The sequence below is a fragment of the Juglans microcarpa x Juglans regia genome, chromosome 1S (genome assembly GCF_004785595.1).
Source record: "Juglans microcarpa x Juglans regia isolate MS1-56 chromosome 1S, Jm3101_v1.0, whole genome shotgun sequence".
Taxonomy (NCBI): domain Eukaryota; kingdom Viridiplantae; phylum Streptophyta; class Magnoliopsida; order Fagales; family Juglandaceae; genus Juglans; species Juglans microcarpa x Juglans regia.
Window position 1 is genome coordinate 1,050,344 of NC_054595.1, and position 18,906 is coordinate 1,069,249.

Below are 18,906 nucleotides of genomic sequence, written 5' to 3' on the forward strand. Positions count from 1 at the left end.
TCAAGAAAAAAATGAAAATTGTTTCAAGTTCCAATAGGTACACTCAAGATTTCTAGCTTCGAGAAACTCAGAAAAAGTGAGCTGGATTTCGATGCAAAATATATATGGTATGAAAACTCTCATCAATGAACACCTAGACCAACATGGAAAAAAATGAAATCTAAAAGAAGGAGAAAACAGACAGCAAATCTTTTCATGAAGCAGATGAGTCGTTTTCAAAATAAAAAATGATTCGAATATTTAGAAAAGGGGCAAGAAAAACAATTCATCGAGTGGAGGAAGGGGAATGCCAATCTTGAGGGGAGGAGGAAAAAAATTTGACAGAGGACACAACATTCGAAATCGTTTCTTTTGATTCAAAAAATGACATTGTCGCATTTTGCCACCGTAGCTGGCGTGCACGGGAACTTCCCGCTTCACGCTTGCAAATATACTTTTTCATATTCTTTTAGAGTGGGTCTCACGCACTACTGGGGCTCTCGCTAATTTTTTTTTTGTCACATGATTTTTTTAACGTTTTAAATATTTAAAAAAAAAATTTATAATATTATTAAAATACTTTCTTAATTATTAAATAAAAAAATATTAAAAAAATAAATTAAAGCGGAAACACTAAGCGGGATGCCTAGCTTTTACCATTCTTTTATTCTAAAATGGTACCTCGATTTATTGTACCTCGATTTATGATCAAGTGTACCTCGATTTATTCTAAAATGGTAAATGCCTAGTCCTTTTTCACCGGATCAGGTTTGAAGATTTTCTCCAGGAAATATTTGTAACTAATAAACAAAAGGATAAAAGGGTAAAAACCTTAACAGGAACTAGTTCTGGGGCTCAGCGACCGAAGTAAAGTAAATGGACTCATAGTGAGATGAAGAAAACTTATGGGCTAGGCCCATTTCCCCCGATCCAGAGTTGCCTATCTGACTTAAGCCTCCACCACACTGCCAGACCATCCCCTTCACCGTGCCCTAATCCTCAGCGCACGAAGTTACGAACTGTCACAGCTGAAGGCTGAAGCTCTGCGCCTCTCTCGACTTCCAGAACTGCGACATGTGGTTTTGAAGCTTCCTCTCTTTTGACTACTATCTATCTCTCTCCCCTTCTTTGAGGAGGTACGAACTGATCACTAAACTATTGCTAACACCTCAGCTTATAATGGAGGAATAAGGTTTTTGGTGGCCTAGAAGTGACACTTTGTCGTTGTTGGTTCGAATCTTCTGGGGTTCTTGCTGAGAATTTTTTTGTGTTTGTGCTTCTTCATTCGGTCGTTGCAAGTATTCTGGGTGGGGATTAATTATAGGTTCTAAACCTCAGGTTTGGCTCTATATTTTTTGGGTTTCATTTCCGGAACTTACGAACATTGAAGTGCCGGTTTTTCTACCTACCTTAACTATTGGTTCAACAAAGAGTTCCCCATAAGTTGGTTATTGGTTTAGTGTTTTTCGAGCCAACTTGCTTAACGGGTTGTTCTACCTCCCATAAGAATGGTTTTACACCATTTTCTTAGGTTTTTTTAAAAGGTAAACTTTTCGGGTCGTGTTTGTGCGTATACCGTGTTCTAATTCTATCAGCCGTCACTCGCAGCACTCCGGAACTTCTTTGCTCGCTTCGTCCCGTCGCCCTCGCCAAAACAGCCCCCAATGGACGAGCTATTCGACACCGCGGAGAAAAAGGTAAGCCCCCATCCCTTCTCCCTCTCCTATATTTCTTGCCATTTTTACTCGTGTTCAGCGGAAACACTTGGTGCTTCACTGCCTATTGTTGCTGAGAATAACAGGAGGAAAAGAAATTGAAAAATTGTAATCTTTTGCGTTATGTTCTTTTGGTTTGACGGGGATTTATTAGGAGTAACAGTTCTATGAGGGATATCCGGGACCCAGTGAACTATTTCTTTTCTCAATTTCTTGTCTATGGTCTTTGATTATAAATGAGCAAGTTAGTATTTTTGCATTATCTATGCTCGTGTTTAAAGAAGAAAATATCATGCAAGCATGGCTTGCAGTGTCAGGCAGATGGTATTATGTTGGACCGATTATTGAAAATTTAGTGGAGAGGGAAAGGAGAGAAATCACTTGGCATTTACCTTTGCTGGTGGTGATACTTTGCTCTTTCTTTTTTTGATTGGTAAGTGTTTATAAAATTTCATGAGCCATTGTTTGAGGTTCTCACTAAGTAGAGAAAACAAATGACTTGTCTTAATTTTAGTTAAGTGCGAGTCTGTTTGAAGAAGCAAACTGTTATTTTTATTAATATTTATTCACACTATATTCAGATATGCGTGAGTGCTGTACAAACACATGAAAGCACGCTTATGTAAATATATATCAAATTTTTGTATGGAATGTGAACAGGTCCTTGTTGATATGGTGAGGTTGGCCCAAAAACATGGAATGAAGGGTATTAAAGGAGACTGGAAGGAATTTTTGGATTTTCATGACAAAAAGCTCGGGGCTAGCTTGAGTGATCCGACAAGGAGATCCATTGATATGTTGTCTGCTTTTCTGAAGACTTTCACAAAAGAGGATGATTTGAAGGTAATTCCACAGCTATGGACTTTTTGCATTTGCAATTTATTGTCTCTGTTTCAGATTGTTGGTATTGTGGTTTAATAATCATAAAGCAATTCGGTTATAAATCCACATAAAACAAATAATATCAATTTGACATTTCATCTTGGTCCCCCCAAATGAACATATGATATTTATACAAAGATAATGGTATTTATTTTTTAAAAGACTATTCCTCTTGTGTGTTTACTTGTTCAGTTTTTTGCTAAAATAATGCAATGCCATTTAAAGCGCAACCTTGTGGATCAACTGACAAAGACATCTGCAGATGATGAAATCCCCGAGCAGGTACGGTTTGATTATGGCACTTGAGGCATTGACGCGATAGGTTTTTAGTTGCATTAGGGATTTTGTGTGGTTCCTGTCATTATTACTCTCATCTTCTTTGATTATTTTGTGCCTGATTAGGACTGTTTCACTTAAGGCTCAACTTTAGCCTTTCAAGTTCCAAGCAAATGGACAAATTAATCTATTCCTAACTGCCATTTCATACGCCCTTTGCTTGATTTTGCTTACCAACAATTTGGGTTGAAAGATATTTCTTTGATAAGTGGTCTCAATTTTGTTGAAAAAATAAAATAAAATTGAGTCCATTTGCTTGTATATCATCTTGTGTACTTGGGCTTTGCCTATCCTTTATTAATACTATTGTTTACTTGTAAAAAAAAAAAAAAAAAAAATTGTTGAAGAACACAAGAGGCATAGTCAATATATACAGGATGTATACAAGAGAATCACCTAATCACGAACAGAAATAGACATAAGGAAATCATGAAAATTGAACCTACTCAAATCTATAGCAGTTAAGAAACAAAATATTAATCGTGATAGTGAAAAAAAAAAACTTGATTGTAACTATGGTATCTATTTCAAAGCACCCCTTTTAACTACATATAAAAAGGAACCCTTTTATACCATTAGAAGAGTTTGTTAGGTTGGGTTGAAATTAACCCAAGTCATACTAATCCTGGACTAGAGCGAGAATAGCCTCGTCCCGAACAATGAAACACCAAGCAGTAATGGCAAACAAGGGTCTTTGTCCACAAAACTTGCCGGAAATTTGCAGCTGACTGTCAGACCTTTCTGATAACCACTGCAACATAAGAAACTGATGATCAAAACCATGCAATAATCCACCGCAAACACCACTTGAACCCAATCATCACATGGATCTCTTGCCTCCATGAACACTGTATAGAATGCCAGTCCCCACAACCAATCGCCAAGTAATTTGTTTTGCCTAAGAAAAACTCAAAATCATAGCAGCCACGATTATGGTTCTGCTGGTCACATCAAAACCACTGAACAGTATCACGGATGGTGATGACGACGACGACGACGTCGCACCTCTGAAGAAGGTGATCTTGACACCATCTACCACCTAAAATGGGCACTAATGCCAAAGCTTGGTAATCCTTGATCAATATAGCATGAAACAAAGTTTTCATTTTACTTATTAAAAACAAAAAAATATAACACGAAACAAAGTGGGAGAGATAGGACAAAGAAAAGAAAGAAAATGGACAAGAAGAAAAAGGGATAAAAGAAGGAAAGATCATAGTGAGATAATTAAACCCTGATATGCTGTAATGCCATGCTGTGAGATTTGCCTGAAAGGAAATTAGAAGCTGAAGGTAACTTACATAGCTTCTCATGCACCTTTACTATATATAGGTTACAACTACAGTATAATGACCAAATCCCCTGTAACAAATTCCTGTTACTCACTTTTTAAACCCTAAACAAGCCCTTCTAATATGTACAAAATTTTTTTTCCCATTGAAACGTAGTAGCTTCTGTTTATTAACTCCATGACTCATGCCCGTGTACTATGAACTAAATTTGGTTGATTATAGTTTGCTTCTATGCCGTCATTATAAAATTTGACAATGCATGTGTGATTTGTTGAGTGATAAGGCTCTAGTTTTCATCAAATTGATAGAATACTAATTATTTTCTTGCATTACGTTCTCTATTGCTTTCTTTCTTTCATATGAATCATATATTTACATTCTTTATTGTATATCTTGATAACTTCTGATAATGGCAGTGCAGAGACTTGTTCGTTTAACTCTTGAACACCCACAATACCCTTCGGATTATTCGTTCCCATCAAATGATGAGGTTTGTTGTAACAATGCTTTGCTCAGTTTCCCAATGCATGAACTTCTTGATTGTTGCCTTGCTAAGGCATGCTTACTTTAGACAATATCCATACTTCAATATTTTCCGTGCTAGTTGTAGGTTCATTAAATGGTATTTCAAACTAAAGCCAAGATAAATCCTCTTTTTTCATCTTGCTCTTTGTGGTGCTGTTATATTCTGATGAGCCTTAAGAGTCTTTCTGGTCTCAGGGCAATGAACTCACATTATTATGATCTTTCTCTTGTCCTAATTGCCCTTTACATTGAAATGAGCCACTTTTTGTGACTGGTACTGCCAGTTGTTATGGTGTTAGACATCTTCTCTCATCACTTGGTAATATCCCATAAAGTTTATGTTGTTTCTTGTTTTTGCCCGAGACTATACCCCAGAGAATGGTTGTCACATTTTCATCATTGAAAGATCTTTCTTTCGTCTTTGGGATTTCTATGGATATCAATATTTCACTGCTACCCGTTTTGATTGTTTCAGTTTCTAAATCTACTTCCAGTACATTTGTAACCATAGGTCAATCATGTTTTATTGGCTAGGGGGCAAATATGTATTATGCGATTACTAATTTGTGGACTCTCTAGTGTAGAGTAAGCTGTTGTGACAATCAATTGTCAAGAAAAGAAAGTGTAAGTAATGTGACCAGAAGCCCCTTGCATGTTTTCAATTGATTACCCTAGAAAGGCTTTGGTGTTTGAACCCTTGTGGTTTTATCAAATTAGGATTTGGTAGTAGTTGTAAGGTGTTACATCTATATCATCTGGATGAATACCAAAATACAATAAACTGTAACTTTTGGTGCTTATATATATATATATAAATAAGTTCCCGCAACTTTTGAGTTCATCTGTAGCTTGGCTTCCTGATAACTTGCGTGGAAATGTTGAAGCAGGAATGGGTAGTTATAAAGCTCAGTAAAAAATCTAAGGTGATGAGATCAAATGCAATGCTTGCTGTTGATTGCGAGATGGTACTCTGTGAAGATGGTTCTGAAGCATTGGTGAGAATATGTGTTGTGGATCGTAATTTACAGGTATTAATTAATTTGGTTTCTCTTCTTACTTATCCTTACTTATCCAAAAAATAATAATAATAATTAATTTGGTTTGTGGTTTCAAGTGCACCTCTCTTTTCCCAAGTAAAAAATGGCTGAAAAATCTTTTCTCCCTGGCCTGCTGGGTAGACAGTTCTGGACCCTTTGAGGTCCTACTTGTACAATCTTTTCTAGTAAGCTTTATTTTGCAGGTGAAACTTGATGAACATGTAAACCCCGGCAAAGCAGTTGCAGATTATAGAACTGATATTACAGGCATTAGTGCAACCGATTTGAAAGGAATTGCTTGTTCATTGGCAGATGTACAGGTATTATTTGGATGGCCCACAAGTTTTGGGGATTACTTGTATATCTTATTCTTTTGGTGCATTTTGTAGAAATCCATGAAGATGCTGTTGTTCAAGGGAACTATATTAGTTGGCCACAGTTTAAATAATGACCTGAAAGGTGAGTTAAGCATTATAACTAGATTGGAGTGTCTGTCTCTCTTTCCCTCTCAGCACTCCCACTCTCCCTCCCCCCAACTGAACTGGCCACTTTTGGATAGTGAAAGTGTTTCATTTCATCTCATCATTACAACTTTTTCAAATTCTCGCACAAAATATAATAAACAATTCAACTTTTTCAAATCCCAAAAAAATAATATTCTAACAATATTTTATTCAACTTTCAACTTTTATCTCAACTCATCTCATCTCAACTCACTATCCAAACGGCACCTTAGTCTTTTTGACTTTATGTGCAAGGTAGTTATATCTAGCATTTATTTATTTTTATTTGTATTCTTCATTATTTATTTTGTTGGTAACAGCCCTGAAGATGGATCATGCTAGAGTGATTGACACTGCACTTATCTTTAAATATTTGGATGGATCTATCAATAGAAGACCATCTTTGAATAACTTGTGCAAGGCAAGTTCTTAATCTGTTATTTCTACTTTATGTACCTGTGGTATTTTAAAAAAATATCTGTGGAATTTATGATTCGTTGTAAGAAATGATTTGAAAAAGGGTTTTTTGGCATTTCCATGTGAATAATTGACAAGCAACTTTGGCCTGTCCTTGATGTATGCTTAATTGCTCCATTTGTTGTTGACAGTCTGTGTTGGGCTATGAAGTTCGGAAGAAGGGTGCCCCACACAATTGTCTAGATGATGCCTGTGCCGCAATGAAACTTGTTCTTGCTAAGCTAGATAATGGTGTTGATAAGGCTATTCCACTAGTTCAAGAGGATGTAAGTTTAGACATGAAATTTGTGGCCATTTCAATTTCCTACCAATGTGATACTTGCTCATGACATTTAAATTATCTATAGGTACCTGAATCTGAAATGGCAAAGCTACTTCTCCACAGGATACCAAACAATGTGCCTCCTGAAGAGTTGCATAAAGTCATTCCTGCAGATTTTACCATTGAACTCAAGGTTGAGTATATCCTGTTGGAGTCTGCACTTCCCTTTAGAAGATCTGGATTGAGCTTTTGATTATGGGAATGATGTGTGTTTTACGTGTTAGGGACGTCTGGAGTCATCTTGAGTTATCAGTTTACTATTGAACTCAAGGATCTTACTGTTGAACAATGCTGCTAGTTGGGCTGTTGATGGTTTGTTTAGGTTCAGATCCTTTGATGGTTTGTTGTTTATGAATGGATGGAGACCTAAAAATCCAAACAAGCAATTTAATCTGCATAAGTTGTTGGCAGATTACATAGAAACTGCCTCCATTTGATGGGATGACAAAAAAAAAAAAAAGTATCTTCACGCTCTTTTGCTTCATCCCAATTTATCTTTATCTCAATTTATCTTCATCTGACTTATTCCTTTTAGCTTCATCCCAAAATATGTGCTTCCATCAATTAGACAGGCACAAATTTGTTGTATCAATTTTTCCTTTATATACCTCTCTTTCTTATTCTCACTCTTCTCTTCTCTTCTCTTCTTCTTTTCATTGCCTAACTTGTGAAGTTCTAGCCCATGCATATCAGCTTACTTATAAAAAAAGGTTCTAATGTGGTGCGGATGATTTTCTGGCAGCCATCTAGGAAAGTGAGAGGAGACAAATATTCTGCATTCGCTATATTCAAGAATCCACATGAGGCACATCAAGCATACGAAACTGTCAAAGGCAGCCAAGAAAAGGTATTTACTATCAAATGTGATTCTTTCAACCTACTTCACTACATGCGTATCCCTATTCTTGTTGGCTTTTGTGCTTTGAGAACTAGATGCTCTATTGTATTGAAAGATGATGTAGTTAAAGTGATGAGATTATTATCATTAACAGGCAATTCATAGTCCCTTGGGACACTTGCACCAGTAATAGTACCATGCCATAAGATCCCAAATTCGTGTACTCTTTAAGGATGTTATGCTTTATGCAAGGAAGAAGCCTATTTTTTTTTTCAATAATAGAAATGAATTTCTGTTATTCTGTTCCATGTTAGGACTCATTGGGGAGGCCTCAGAAACTTGTCGAACTTAAGCTCACAACAGGCATGGTTACTAGTCTATATGTTCGTAAAATGGCCCATGATGATTCCCTTGGCCAAATATCATTCAAGAAGAGAGCTTTCCAAGCTGAGGAAACCCCAGGTGCATCCAAGATGCTAAAGACCAATCCGAAAACTGAAGAGGATTCGTCAAATCAGTGCTGTGACGACTTGGTACTGATTGAAAGAAAGAAACAAGAACTTAGTAAAAGAGAGAGAGGAGATCCAAATCACAGTTGTGATCACTTGAAAGAGATTGAAAGATTGAAGCAAGAATTGATTGAAAGGGATGTTCGACTCACCGCGCAGGACAAGATAATAACTGATCTTAGCAAAAGGCTGAACTCAAGACATGGTAAACGTCGCCCTAAAGTGTAGGGGTAGAATATCTAAGTTGGAAGTATGCAGTGAAGAAAGAGATCACCAGGCCAGAGACGTGAAGCCTTCTCTCATCTGCAGATTTTTGTACGGTAAATTATATTCATATGGGGAACGAGCAGGAGAAAGCAAAGTTCTAAACAAAAGGACTTTGCATTGTTTTGTAGCAATCGAAAAGACATTGATCGCATGGAGTAGTCGGTCCCCTGCTTTCTTCTGAGTGCAAGTTTTTCTTTTCTGTTTTTGAGCAAATTACCTTTTAAATTACATTATAATTAAACAGTATTGTTTGAATTTCTTTCAAAATTCTTCTACATACCTAAAACTGAATGCTGAAGGATTGGCTGCAATTGCTTTGAAATCTCTTGCCCTTGCTTGTCCAGGTTTCTAACTTCTGCTGTTTCGTACTCCGGATCTCCTCTGCAGTGGCATTGGATGCATTGGCCAGTGGCCAGTGGCAGCAGATCCAGCTCCACAAGATGCTTGATTTTGCCAGCTGATGTCATGTGCCAGTCTCTCCCTCTCTATCTGGTTGCCTGGGGAGTGCAATTTTCTCTGAAAAAGCTCATCCTATTCCCTCCCACATCTTATAGCAGAAAGCCAGTTTTTCCTTTTTATTTTTTTTTAATTTTTAAACAAAGCATAGGGATCATTTTTGAAACCATAATTGATCTGTTAAATCATCCAAATTAATATGTGAAATTATGTCATCTTTTGAGCGTGAGAGACTAGATATATCATATACTTCTTGAAAAATATGTACATAAATTAACAAAAATTTATGTGCAATTATTTTACGTACTTAATATACATTCAACTAATATAATTGACTGTCATATTTTTTTAATATAAAATAACTGATTTGGTCAATCATATTTGTGAAGTGCACAAAGAGTACGTAAAAATGACTGTATCTAACAGAATTAATTAATTAATGATGCTAGTCCACCAGTTACCCATTTTACTTTTAACATCTTAAAATTCTGCACTTATAATTAATCTAGCACCGGAGTCTCATTAAATAAAACATATATCTTTGAGAGATTTAGGAGTCGATTAAATTGAGAAATATTCAAATTTTAACTCATTTCATCATTATAATTTTTTTAAAATTTTAAATTCTAAAACAATTCTAATAATATTTAATTTAATTTTCAATTAAAATTATTCCATCTCACTGTTCAAACAGCTCATTTAAAGACGCATGAGAATTTTATAGGCTGGTTTATATTGTTTAATCTAGCACCATTATTTTTATAAAAAAAAATTAAGAATTAAAGAAATCAAGCTCTTTGATGGGTAAAGTGATCCACCCGGAATTCGGATAACCCGATCCGGCACAAGCTGGCATGTACGTATTGGCTACAGAACCACGCCTTCGAAGCGGGCAACACGGAAAACGGTCAGACTCAGTGACTCTAATCAAAATGGAGACGGCAGCGGTCGGCGTCGATGATGTCTCTCCCGCCACGGCGATCTCCCGGTGGAGTTTCAGAGTGTCGCAGCGGTACCAACATCTGCTTGACAAGTCGACCCCGCACGTGCTCCACCGTTGGATCGCTTTCCTCATGGTCGCCTCCGTCTATGTCCTTCGCGTCTATGTCGTACAAGGGTTCTACATCGTGTCGTACGGCCTTGGAATCTACATTCTGAACCTCCTCATAGGGTTTCTCTCTCCCCAGGTGGAACCCGAGATCCAGGGTCTCTCCGAGGGCCCCACGCTCCCAACACGTGGTTCAGATGAATTCCGGCCCTTCGTTCGTCGGCTACCGGAGTTTAAGTTCTGGTGCGTTGCCATTTCCATTAATCCCCATAATTTCTTTTTGACTTCTTAGACCGTTTCCTGTGTATCTGACCGTGGTTCATAATATGCTATATTTATATATGTGTGAGGATTGGAGCTTGTTTCAGGATTGTTGATTTTAGGTGTCCTGAAAAGTGGTAACATTGCAAATAGGTTCTCGGGGATTAGGATTTGAATTTTGAGAATTTGATTATGATTTGAATATTTTTCAAGGTATGTCATTTGCAAAGGGGATCGCAAACAACATTGTATTTTATATTTTCTAATTTCTGTTCCTTTCAATTTTGTGTCATTGAGTTCTAGATGCGTGTGGAGAAGACAATCGTGATTGTTTTATGCATTCGATTTGAAGTGCGTTTTGTATTCGATTTGAGTTTTGGTAAGCAGGTGATTCAAAGTGAGAGGTTAGTCTGCGAAGCAACATAAAGGTTAGTAATGGGATTTTTCATGTAGAGCTAGGAGGTTTGTTCTCTGCAAGTTTCGATATATGTTGGATTGTTTAGAAGACGATAGATAGGTTACCAGATCTCTGTTAAAATTTCGCGGATTAATTGTTAATTGTCCTAATGAACTCATTAAATGCATCGTATACTAGCTTGTATTTTCTTGGATGGGTAGGCAATGGCCGATAGTTCCAATTTTTATATTACTTCTATTTGTCTAGGTGCTTGGTAGTTTTGTAGGACGAATTCTCCAACTTATGCTCTTATACCAAAATATACTCCTCTGATCATGAAAGTATTCATCTTTAATGCTGTCATTTTCTTTTTATATTTTTGGAAATTTTAAATTTCTAAAAAATGCGTCCATTCTTGATGGTTATGTGTGGGTACTGAAGTTTCCTTGTTTCCCCCTGGAAGGTACTCTATCACAAAGGCATTTTGCATTGCTTTTGTGATGACATTCTTTAGTGCATTTGATGTACCTGTGTTCTGGCCAATACTGCTTTTCTACTGGCTGTCACTCTTCATTCTCACCATGAGGCGACAGATAACACACATGATCAAATACAAATACGTTCCATTCTCACTCGGAAAGCAGGTAACTAAGAGACATCTTACTTTGAGTTTAGATCAACTTGGGTTGTGTGCTTATCTGTAAATTTCTACTGGATTTGTTTTGTTGATTTTGAGAACTAAGTTACTTTATTTTACTCTTCATAGCGGTATGATGGGAAGAGAGCATCATCAACTGAAAGCATGAATCTTTCTAAGGATTGAGTTCTTCAGGTAGACTGAAAAATATTTGCTTCTTTTACATTGCATACACACTGATTTCTTGGTTTATTCTGTCTTAGCATGTGACCATGTCTCAGCCAGTGCCTTCTGAGGATATGTTGGTAGGCAAAAGTGCTTTTTGACTAGTTTCTGCGTCATGGATGATCGTTCATTTTCCCTTGATCTTTTATGGGCAAGCTTTTGTATATCCTCCTGGAAATTTTGTTTTGAAGGGGGAGATGAAGCAGTTCCTGATACCTTTTTTTTCCCCTTTTTTACTACTAGTATAAAATATCCTTTTGTATAGAAGGGCACATACTACCTTCCCCCGTTGCTGATATATTTAATATATGTTTCACGGAGCCTTTGCAGTGAGGAAGGAGTCTAGCTTCGCAATTGGGTTTATTTAAATTTGACTTCAACTGTGCTTTCATTTTCTCATTCACATGAAACACTACTTGGCTATCATGCTGTGCATGTTCAGCAGCATGATTTAGGGCTAGTTTGGGTAGTGGAGTATTTTGAACACTACTATTTATTATTTTATTATTACTTTTCACCTATTTTTCATGACTATTTACTATTATTCAATATTCTATTATTACTTTTTCACTACTATTCACAGAATATCTGAGATCACCTCAATATCCAAACGCAACCTTAATAAATCGTCATAAATTGGTTTGTGTTCTCAGTGCTTCTGTGAGTATTATTTTGGAGGGTATCTTCTTTGCATTTTTTATGGCAAATAGGTATTTGTGGTTAATTGGCTTCACGATGGTTCTGCATTGTTTGTAACAATCTAGTCTAACAAATCATTCCGTTTTGTGTTCGGGTGTCCGGGTCATTCCTTTACTATTCACCAAGTAAATGACTGTTTTTCATGTAAGTCTTGACTCTTGGTCATGGGCTATATACATTGCTCAATTTACGTCAAGTTCCTATAAACTTAACTCGAGACATAAGTTTATCCGGGAAAGCTTATTTTGGAGTTGGATTAACAACTTAGTGGTACATGTTTAGATATTTTAGACACTATTGCAATCCGTTTTCAGGTCGATTGATGTAGAAAAAAAGAAAAGGTTGGGAGTGTTGGGGTGCTTATGTTGTCATGGTTTATCACTCTTTAGCGAAATGTGATTTCTTCATGTAGTTGCTAATTCAAAGCCTGCTTTGTTGAGCCATCATTTTCTGTTATATCCACATGGTTTGAGACAACTGTTCTCATATATTCTCAGACTACTTCATTACTATTTACAAACAGTTCACTACTATTCACAATTTATTTTACTACTATTTACAGATGATCTCCTATCCCATTTGAAAATTTATCTGTAGCCTCTTCCCTGTTAATTCGAGAAAGTAAATGGCTGCTGAGAGATGGATCAATCAATAAAGTTTTGCTATGGAGATTGGACAGGAACTAGTTCATTGGTCTTTTCCATGTTTCTCCCCCAATAAAAGTCAAACATGTATGCACATGCTCGGCCGGGATGCTACTAAATTGCTTTTTCATTGGGAGGTCAGTCTTTATGAGATGAAATCACGAATCATCCTATCAAATGTCTGGATTGACGCATAAGCACACTCCGTACTGTTGTCTTACCACTAAGGCCATGTTTGTGGACAAAGATAATAGCGTGGAGTTATTGGCCCAGAAAGCCACATTCCACGTATAGTAAATCTTTGATATTCCTTTCTAATCCATGTGTGATGGATCGTAAAACGAACCTGTTTGTTCTTAATCAATGAAATTGCTCCCTAGGGATCTTTTAAGGGTAAGAGCAAGCTTGAAGTATGCCGAGGGGTCCATGCCAGCGTAAAGAGCTATGAGCAGCCCACTCATACGTCCAAAATGAAAAGTCATCCTTGCCCAGGAGGTTATGCCTCTAGAACTTCAAACGTATTTTGAACTGCCCTAAACAACAAAATCAAGCAAAGAAACGTACATGACAGATAAATCAATTGAAAGAATTTGGAGCGAACAAACAGCTCAATTACCCAACTCTTCAATTCTTCTTGATAACAAAGATATATCATGGAATTATTGACCCAAAAAGGACACAATCCATGTATAGTAAATTTTTGATAGTTCTCTCTGATTTCTTCAAACGTTATGGGAGCAAGAATGCCAAAAGTGCATATGGCCACTTGACGAAAAGTTTGTAGTACACGTACTCTTATCTACACTGCTTGAAGCTGAGAGGAGGGTGATGTAACTGATACTCCATATCAATTTGGATTTGCACCGTTCTTATTGGGTTGGAGAGAATTTGCCCTTGAATTCTAAACTTTCTTACCTCGATCTTTTGGATGTCTAGTTAGATCAGTCTTTCTTTCATTTTGTTGTATCGTCTTGTTAATCATGAAAAGTTTAAAATTGATTTTATCGGCTCGAAATAAAATAATATTGAACAACTTATACTCTAAAATTAAGTTTTTTTCCCACATTTCAAATTAAAAAAAAAATAATAATAATTTGCATAGGAGAATTTGAAAACAAATCTTCAACTCAAAGAAAATCAACATAGTTAATTGTCTCAAAAGTTGTTCCATAATCTTCAAACTTCAAAACTTCACCACCATTTCCTTTTTCCTAATTTTTTATGTTTTCAATAAATATAGTTACCTCATCCACTAGGTCATCTTTATCAGGATAGATATCGTAAATTGGTATAGTCTCACCCTATAGAATAATGTCTATCCTCAAACTTTTTTTCCTCATAGTAGTAAATTCCCTCAACGTCATACAATAAATCAGTGAAAAGTACCAAGAAATCTTAGTAAATCAACTCTAACACCGATATCCCCATGACACTCCTCTCGATCACGATGCTCCCATAATAGAATACGATTGTGATACGAGTTCTCAAAACTGGAATCAGAATCGTGATCTTCTATCTCATGATCACCAAAATTCTACGCCGTTAGACTTCGAGTTAACTCTGCAATCTATCTCTGCAAATCTTCAATCATCACATCTTGAAAGCTATGATCACGATACAGGACTTTCTCGTTCGTAACTTGCCCATGACGACCATAAGTAATGGAAACTGATGAGATATAATCTCAAGAAAGATGCTTAAGCTCTGATACCAATTGATGCTGGCTAAAATTTAGATTAATTCTGACGGCCAGCTGCGGAGGTGTTATTTATTTCTCAGTAATTTGGTTATGGTTTTTCATGCTTCTTGGGCAATGGAACAAATATATTTTCTGAACTTTATGCCTTGAAGTATAAACCTGCTTTGTTATCGGTTGCAAACCTTGGATTTGATTGTGGAGATTGATTCTTTAATTCGATAACCTACAAGAAACCCCCTTTGGATGTATTTTTAACCGTGGGACTATTTATTTGCTTTTGAATTATTTAGTACTTCCAAAGAATGAATGGCTTGGCTGATGCTTTGGCAAACTTGGGAGTTGCTTGTGTAGATGCATCTTTTCATTCGGCTTTTCACTTAGTAAAACACTTGCATGGTAATACAACTTGGTACAGCTGTTTTATGTTTTAGTTCTTAGAACATAACACTCTTGCAAAAGCTTCGTTTTGAGATTTATGTTGCCCCAAAGCTTTTCTCTTGTTTGTAAAAGTCCAAAAGAGATAATTATCAATAAAATTGAGTTCTAATCATCCTCTTTAAAACACAAAAGGAAACAAATGGATACTACTGCAAAGCAAATGATAGTGAATTGGACATCATCATTAATTCTTGAGGTGCAACTTCGACAACCTATGTACAACAATGATCAATGTATAAAATAAGACAACAATAGCCCAGCCATCCTATTGTAAATTTAGGGCAAGGAATAGGTAGAGGGCATGCATATATGACAATGAACCATATCATGATGGGGATAAAATGGGTAATCAAATAGATCGAATAGAAGCATTGACACTTTTTTCAAGCACTGCTGAACATCTCAGCAGCCTGGGAAGGGTTTTGGTCAGTATTCTTAATGGGATAGGAGGCTTCCATCGCAATCCCACACTTGCCAGTATACGTGTCAACCACATTGCGCTCTATCTTGATGTATCCATCCTCACCCCAGTTGGTCCCCCATGAATTCCTTACCAACCAGTAATCCGCCCCATTCTCTGTGCCATAACCAACAGCAACCACACCATGGTCTAGCGCTGACCCACATTCACCAGTAAATACACCCTGCAAAAAGAATATGAAAGAAACGAGTAAGTTGGTATTGTGTACAATTGAAACCATTAACTTCCTACTTGACAAAAAAATGAGACTTCGAACTTTAAAAAAGGAGATAAACAGAGTCCAATCACACCAAGATGGCCAAGAAAGAGAACTGTCTTACCAAGATCACCCAGCTTCATATTATCATAAACTAGAGTCCAAAAGTTTACCAACCCAAGAGGCAAGAGAAAGTTATTTGAGAAGTTTGAATCGATCTTAAACAAGAAAATTTTAATCAATCAACCGTTTCTTTTTAGAGTAAGCATACTCAACCTGTATTTCTGACAAACCTTACCAGCTTCATATTCCACAGAGTAGTTCATTTGGCCATAAGCAATTCAAATGAGAAAAGAATTTCTATGGTTCTCCTGAATATAAGCAACACATGGGCTAGCTCCTAATCAAGCTAACCATAGAAAGAACAAAAAAAATGGAGCAAGCCCTTTCCTTTGAGAAACATACATGTTTACCTCTAACGCTATCAACCACGAAAAGTAGCAAGTCAGCTTACCGATTCGTAGAGCTGAAGAGCCCTGCCACCGGCTTCAATTGCAACACTCACAGGCTGATGCGCCACAGCCTTCTTCAACGCATTCTCGTCAAAGGCCGGAACATCCTCGTATCCGTCAATGCTAACAACCTTTGTATTCTTCTGCAATTAATAATCCAAAACCAATATAACCCCACAGAGAAATAAAGTAAGGAAAAAAAAAAAAAAAAAAGCTTCGAGAAAAGCATCAGAGAAATTGAAAAATAAATGAAGCTGTTTCGATTTCGATACAGACCCTAGCCGGGTCGCACTTGTTGTCAACGCCTAGGTAAGGGTAGTCAGAGTCGGTGTCCATGCCTCCGTTGTTGATGATGAACTCGAAGGCGTAGTCCATGAGACCACCATTGCAACCGCCGTTGTATTCTCTGTCGCAATCCACAAGTTCTTGTTCCGATAGAGAGATGAGTTCTCCGGTGGCAATTTGATTTATGCCTTCCACTGCAGCCACCGTTGAGAACGCCCAACAACTTCCTGCTCACCTCTCGGCCAGTTAGCAACAGAGTATTTATTCATTTATTACTACATACTATTAAGATTAAGAAGACATTTTCTAATCTCTCTATGCTTTGCGGGACCAAGTCGGATCGGTGGGCTTAAGGTGCCTTGGCCAAGCCCAACCTAACATATATATATATATATATATATATATATAGATTGGCCGACTCTGACGTTTGCGTGTTTAATACAGTATTCTATATTCACGTTAGGTTCCAAATCTAATAGTCCATTTTAGCCACCAAAAGGTCTGTACATGCAATTCTTTCTCACACACAGTTAGGTGCCGTTTAGATCTAGAAATAAGTTGAAATAGTTTTAAATTTATATTAATATTATTTTAAAATTTGAAAAAATTAGAATTATTTATTATATTTTATATAAAAATTTTAAAAAATTATAAGGTTAAGATGAAATGAATTGAGAGAAATCCAAATCTAACAGAAGAAAAGAGAATTCCCCGGGCAATTGCCAAAAGCCCTTGTGTCAGAGATGTAAATCATGAGTAAACCTTATGTTATGATCTAAGGCCATGACAATATATTCAAAAAATAAATTGAACACCCAAAAATGATCATAACATGAATGATTTTCTTTTAAATTTTTGGTTTCCCATTTAATTTTGCAAGCAAAATGTTTGCTTACCACAACTTCCTTGGTTCTTGATGGGATTAATAGCACCTTTGAACCTCCAATCAACGGACGCCGGCAATTTTTCAGATGCCCTGAAAGCGTACCTCTGGCTGGGATTCTTGGACTTCGTGATCCTTCGCTTAGGGTCAGTCCTGGTGCCCAAGTAGATGGCACGGTACTCCTCGTTGGTTAAATCGGCAAAGCTGTTGAGCCCAACCTTGTAGGTGCGGTTCTGCGTGTTGTGCTCGTCGATGAACCTCAGATTATCCTTAAAGATCTCGAACCTCCTATCGTTCTCTCCCAGCCCGTTGTAGGCCTTCCCGTGCTTGGCCATCCACGACATGAAGATGTCCATCACCTCGGCGTCGCTACGACCTGTTGATTGCTGATGTTGGTTGTTATTGTTGGTGTTGTAGCTGATGATGGACATGTCAGAGGCAGAAGACAAGGCGAAAGTGAGGAAGAGAAGAGTGGATATGGCTATAGACATGGTTTCCATGTCAGAAGATCGAGGATGGGTTGGAGGGTTATATGTTTCTCAGAGGAAGAGAAAGGAAAAAGAGGGTGTTTGGTGAAGAATGGGAGGTGGGGTTGGACTTATAAAGAGATCGAGTTACTTATCAAACAGGGTAAAAAAGAAGAAAAAAAAGTAGAAAATTAATGAATATGTATAATATTCAGGAATGATTCATGATATCAAATACGAGAGAGAGAGAGAGAGAGAGAGAGAGAGAGAGAGAGGGAGGACCTAACTCCTAGAAATACTACGGTCAGAGAACTGCAACTTCTACACCATGTGGCCTCGTGGGCTGCCGTTGGACATGACTAGAATTACAAGGCCAAGCCGATGCCCTTTTAGCAGTTGCAAGAAGTTTAAAACGGAAACGGAACCCCCGATAATGGGAAATTGGGACATGGGGTGAGTTAACTGAGAGAGCCTCCCGTTTCAGCGAATGACATTTGTTTTGAGTCTTAAAAAGCAGCACAGACGTTGCTTAGATCAGAGGTAAATGCTTAATTTTCAGAAACCTATCCGTCAACTTGAACTCCGTGCCATTGTTTATGAGCTTTTAATGGCCACCGAAAGCAATAGAAAAAAAGTTGCGTGAAAAAGAGATCAGAGGCCCCCTTTTGTGTGAATCAACAATCCAGCATGCGTTTGCAAGGTAATTGCATTGGTGTCATCTAAACAAGCTGTAGGGAACACAACACGTGTCAGAAAATGCATGCTATCTTTTAGGAAGAAACTATAGAATTCTTAGGATTTTACATTAATTCTAATGTCGCCACTTCCACGTCCATTAATACATTAATTAAAAATGTTGAACGGCATCTTACTCATCCTTAATTTCCAATTTGTCA

The 18,906-nt window shown here is 37.2% G+C and overlaps 3 protein-coding genes across 4 annotated transcripts; 2 read left to right on the forward strand and 1 right to left on the reverse strand.

Moving 5' to 3' along the window:
* Positions 1-945: 945 nt before the first annotated feature.
* On the forward strand, positions 946-8,949 carry LOC121247205 (small RNA degrading nuclease 1-like). Of its 2 annotated transcripts, none has more exons than XM_041145572.1 (13): positions 946-1,115; positions 1,588-1,676; positions 2,355-2,537; positions 2,769-2,858; positions 4,626-4,694; positions 5,617-5,757; positions 5,970-6,086; positions 6,156-6,225; positions 6,590-6,690; positions 6,878-7,012; positions 7,094-7,201; positions 7,811-7,915; positions 8,221-8,949. In XM_041145572.1, the coding sequence occupies exons 2-13, from the start codon at positions 1,644-1,646 to the stop codon at positions 8,641-8,643; spliced, it is 1,575 nt and encodes a 524-aa protein (XP_041001506.1). In that variant the 5' UTR covers positions 946-1,115; positions 1,588-1,643; the 3' UTR covers positions 8,644-8,949. The 2 variants fall into 2 exon arrangements, with proteins under 2 accessions (XP_041001506.1, XP_041001508.1); XM_041145574.1 differs by having other exon boundaries at positions 2,802-2,858.
* A 1,013-nt stretch (positions 8,950-9,962) lies between these two features.
* On the forward strand, positions 9,963-12,225 carry LOC121247207 (protein RER1A-like). Its single transcript, XM_041145576.1, has 4 exons — positions 9,963-10,429; positions 11,308-11,488; positions 11,611-11,676; positions 11,767-12,225. Exons 1-3 carry the CDS (start codon positions 9,993-9,995, stop codon positions 11,665-11,667), a joined length of 675 nt encoding a protein of 224 aa, XP_041001510.1. The 5' UTR covers positions 9,963-9,992; the 3' UTR covers positions 11,668-11,676; positions 11,767-12,225.
* Positions 12,226-15,347: 3,122 nt separating this feature from the next.
* Positions 15,348-18,603, reverse strand: LOC121247206 (cysteine proteinase COT44-like). The gene is made up of 4 exons (XM_041145575.1): positions 17,557-18,603; positions 16,652-16,887; positions 16,378-16,518; positions 15,348-15,830 (listed from the first exon to the last, which is right to left on the reverse strand). The coding sequence occupies exons 1-4, from the start codon at positions 18,041-18,043 to the stop codon at positions 15,570-15,572; spliced, it is 1,125 nt and encodes a 374-aa protein (XP_041001509.1). The 5' UTR covers positions 18,044-18,603; the 3' UTR covers positions 15,348-15,569.
* Positions 18,604-18,906: the final 303 nt, after the last annotated feature.

Excerpts from the sequence above, each read along its gene's own strand:
- LOC121247205 (XM_041145572.1), top strand. The coding sequence starts at position 1,644 with ATGGACGAGCTATTCGACACCGCGGAGAAAAAG. Across the intron at positions 2,859-4,625 it reads ATGATGAAATCCCCGAGCAG|AGACTTGTTCGTTTAACTCT; the intron begins GTACGGTTTGAT and ends ATGGCAGTGCAG. Across the intron at positions 7,013-7,093 it reads TTCCACTAGTTCAAGAGGAT|GTACCTGAATCTGAAATGGC; the intron begins GTAAGTTTAGAC and ends AATTATCTATAG.
- LOC121247207 (XM_041145576.1), top strand. The coding sequence starts at position 9,993 with ATGTACGTATTGGCTACAGAACCACGCCTTCGAAGCGGGCAACACGGA. Across the intron at positions 10,430-11,307 it reads CTACCGGAGTTTAAGTTCTG|GTACTCTATCACAAAGGCAT; the intron begins GTGCGTTGCCAT and ends TCCCCCTGGAAG. Across the intron at positions 11,489-11,610 it reads CATTCTCACTCGGAAAGCAG|CGGTATGATGGGAAGAGAGC; the intron begins GTAACTAAGAGA and ends TACTCTTCATAG.
- LOC121247206 (XM_041145575.1), bottom strand. The coding sequence starts at position 18,043 with ATGGAAACCATGTCTATAGCCATATCCACTCTTCTCTTCCTCACTTTC. Across the intron at positions 16,519-16,651 it reads ACAAGTGCGACCCGGCTAGG|AAGAATACAAAGGTTGTTAG; the intron begins GTCTGTATCGAA and ends TATTAATTGCAG. Across the intron at positions 15,831-16,377 it reads CTCTTCAGCTCTACGAATCG|GGTGTATTTACTGGTGAATG; the intron begins GTAAGCTGACTT and ends TTCTTTTTGCAG.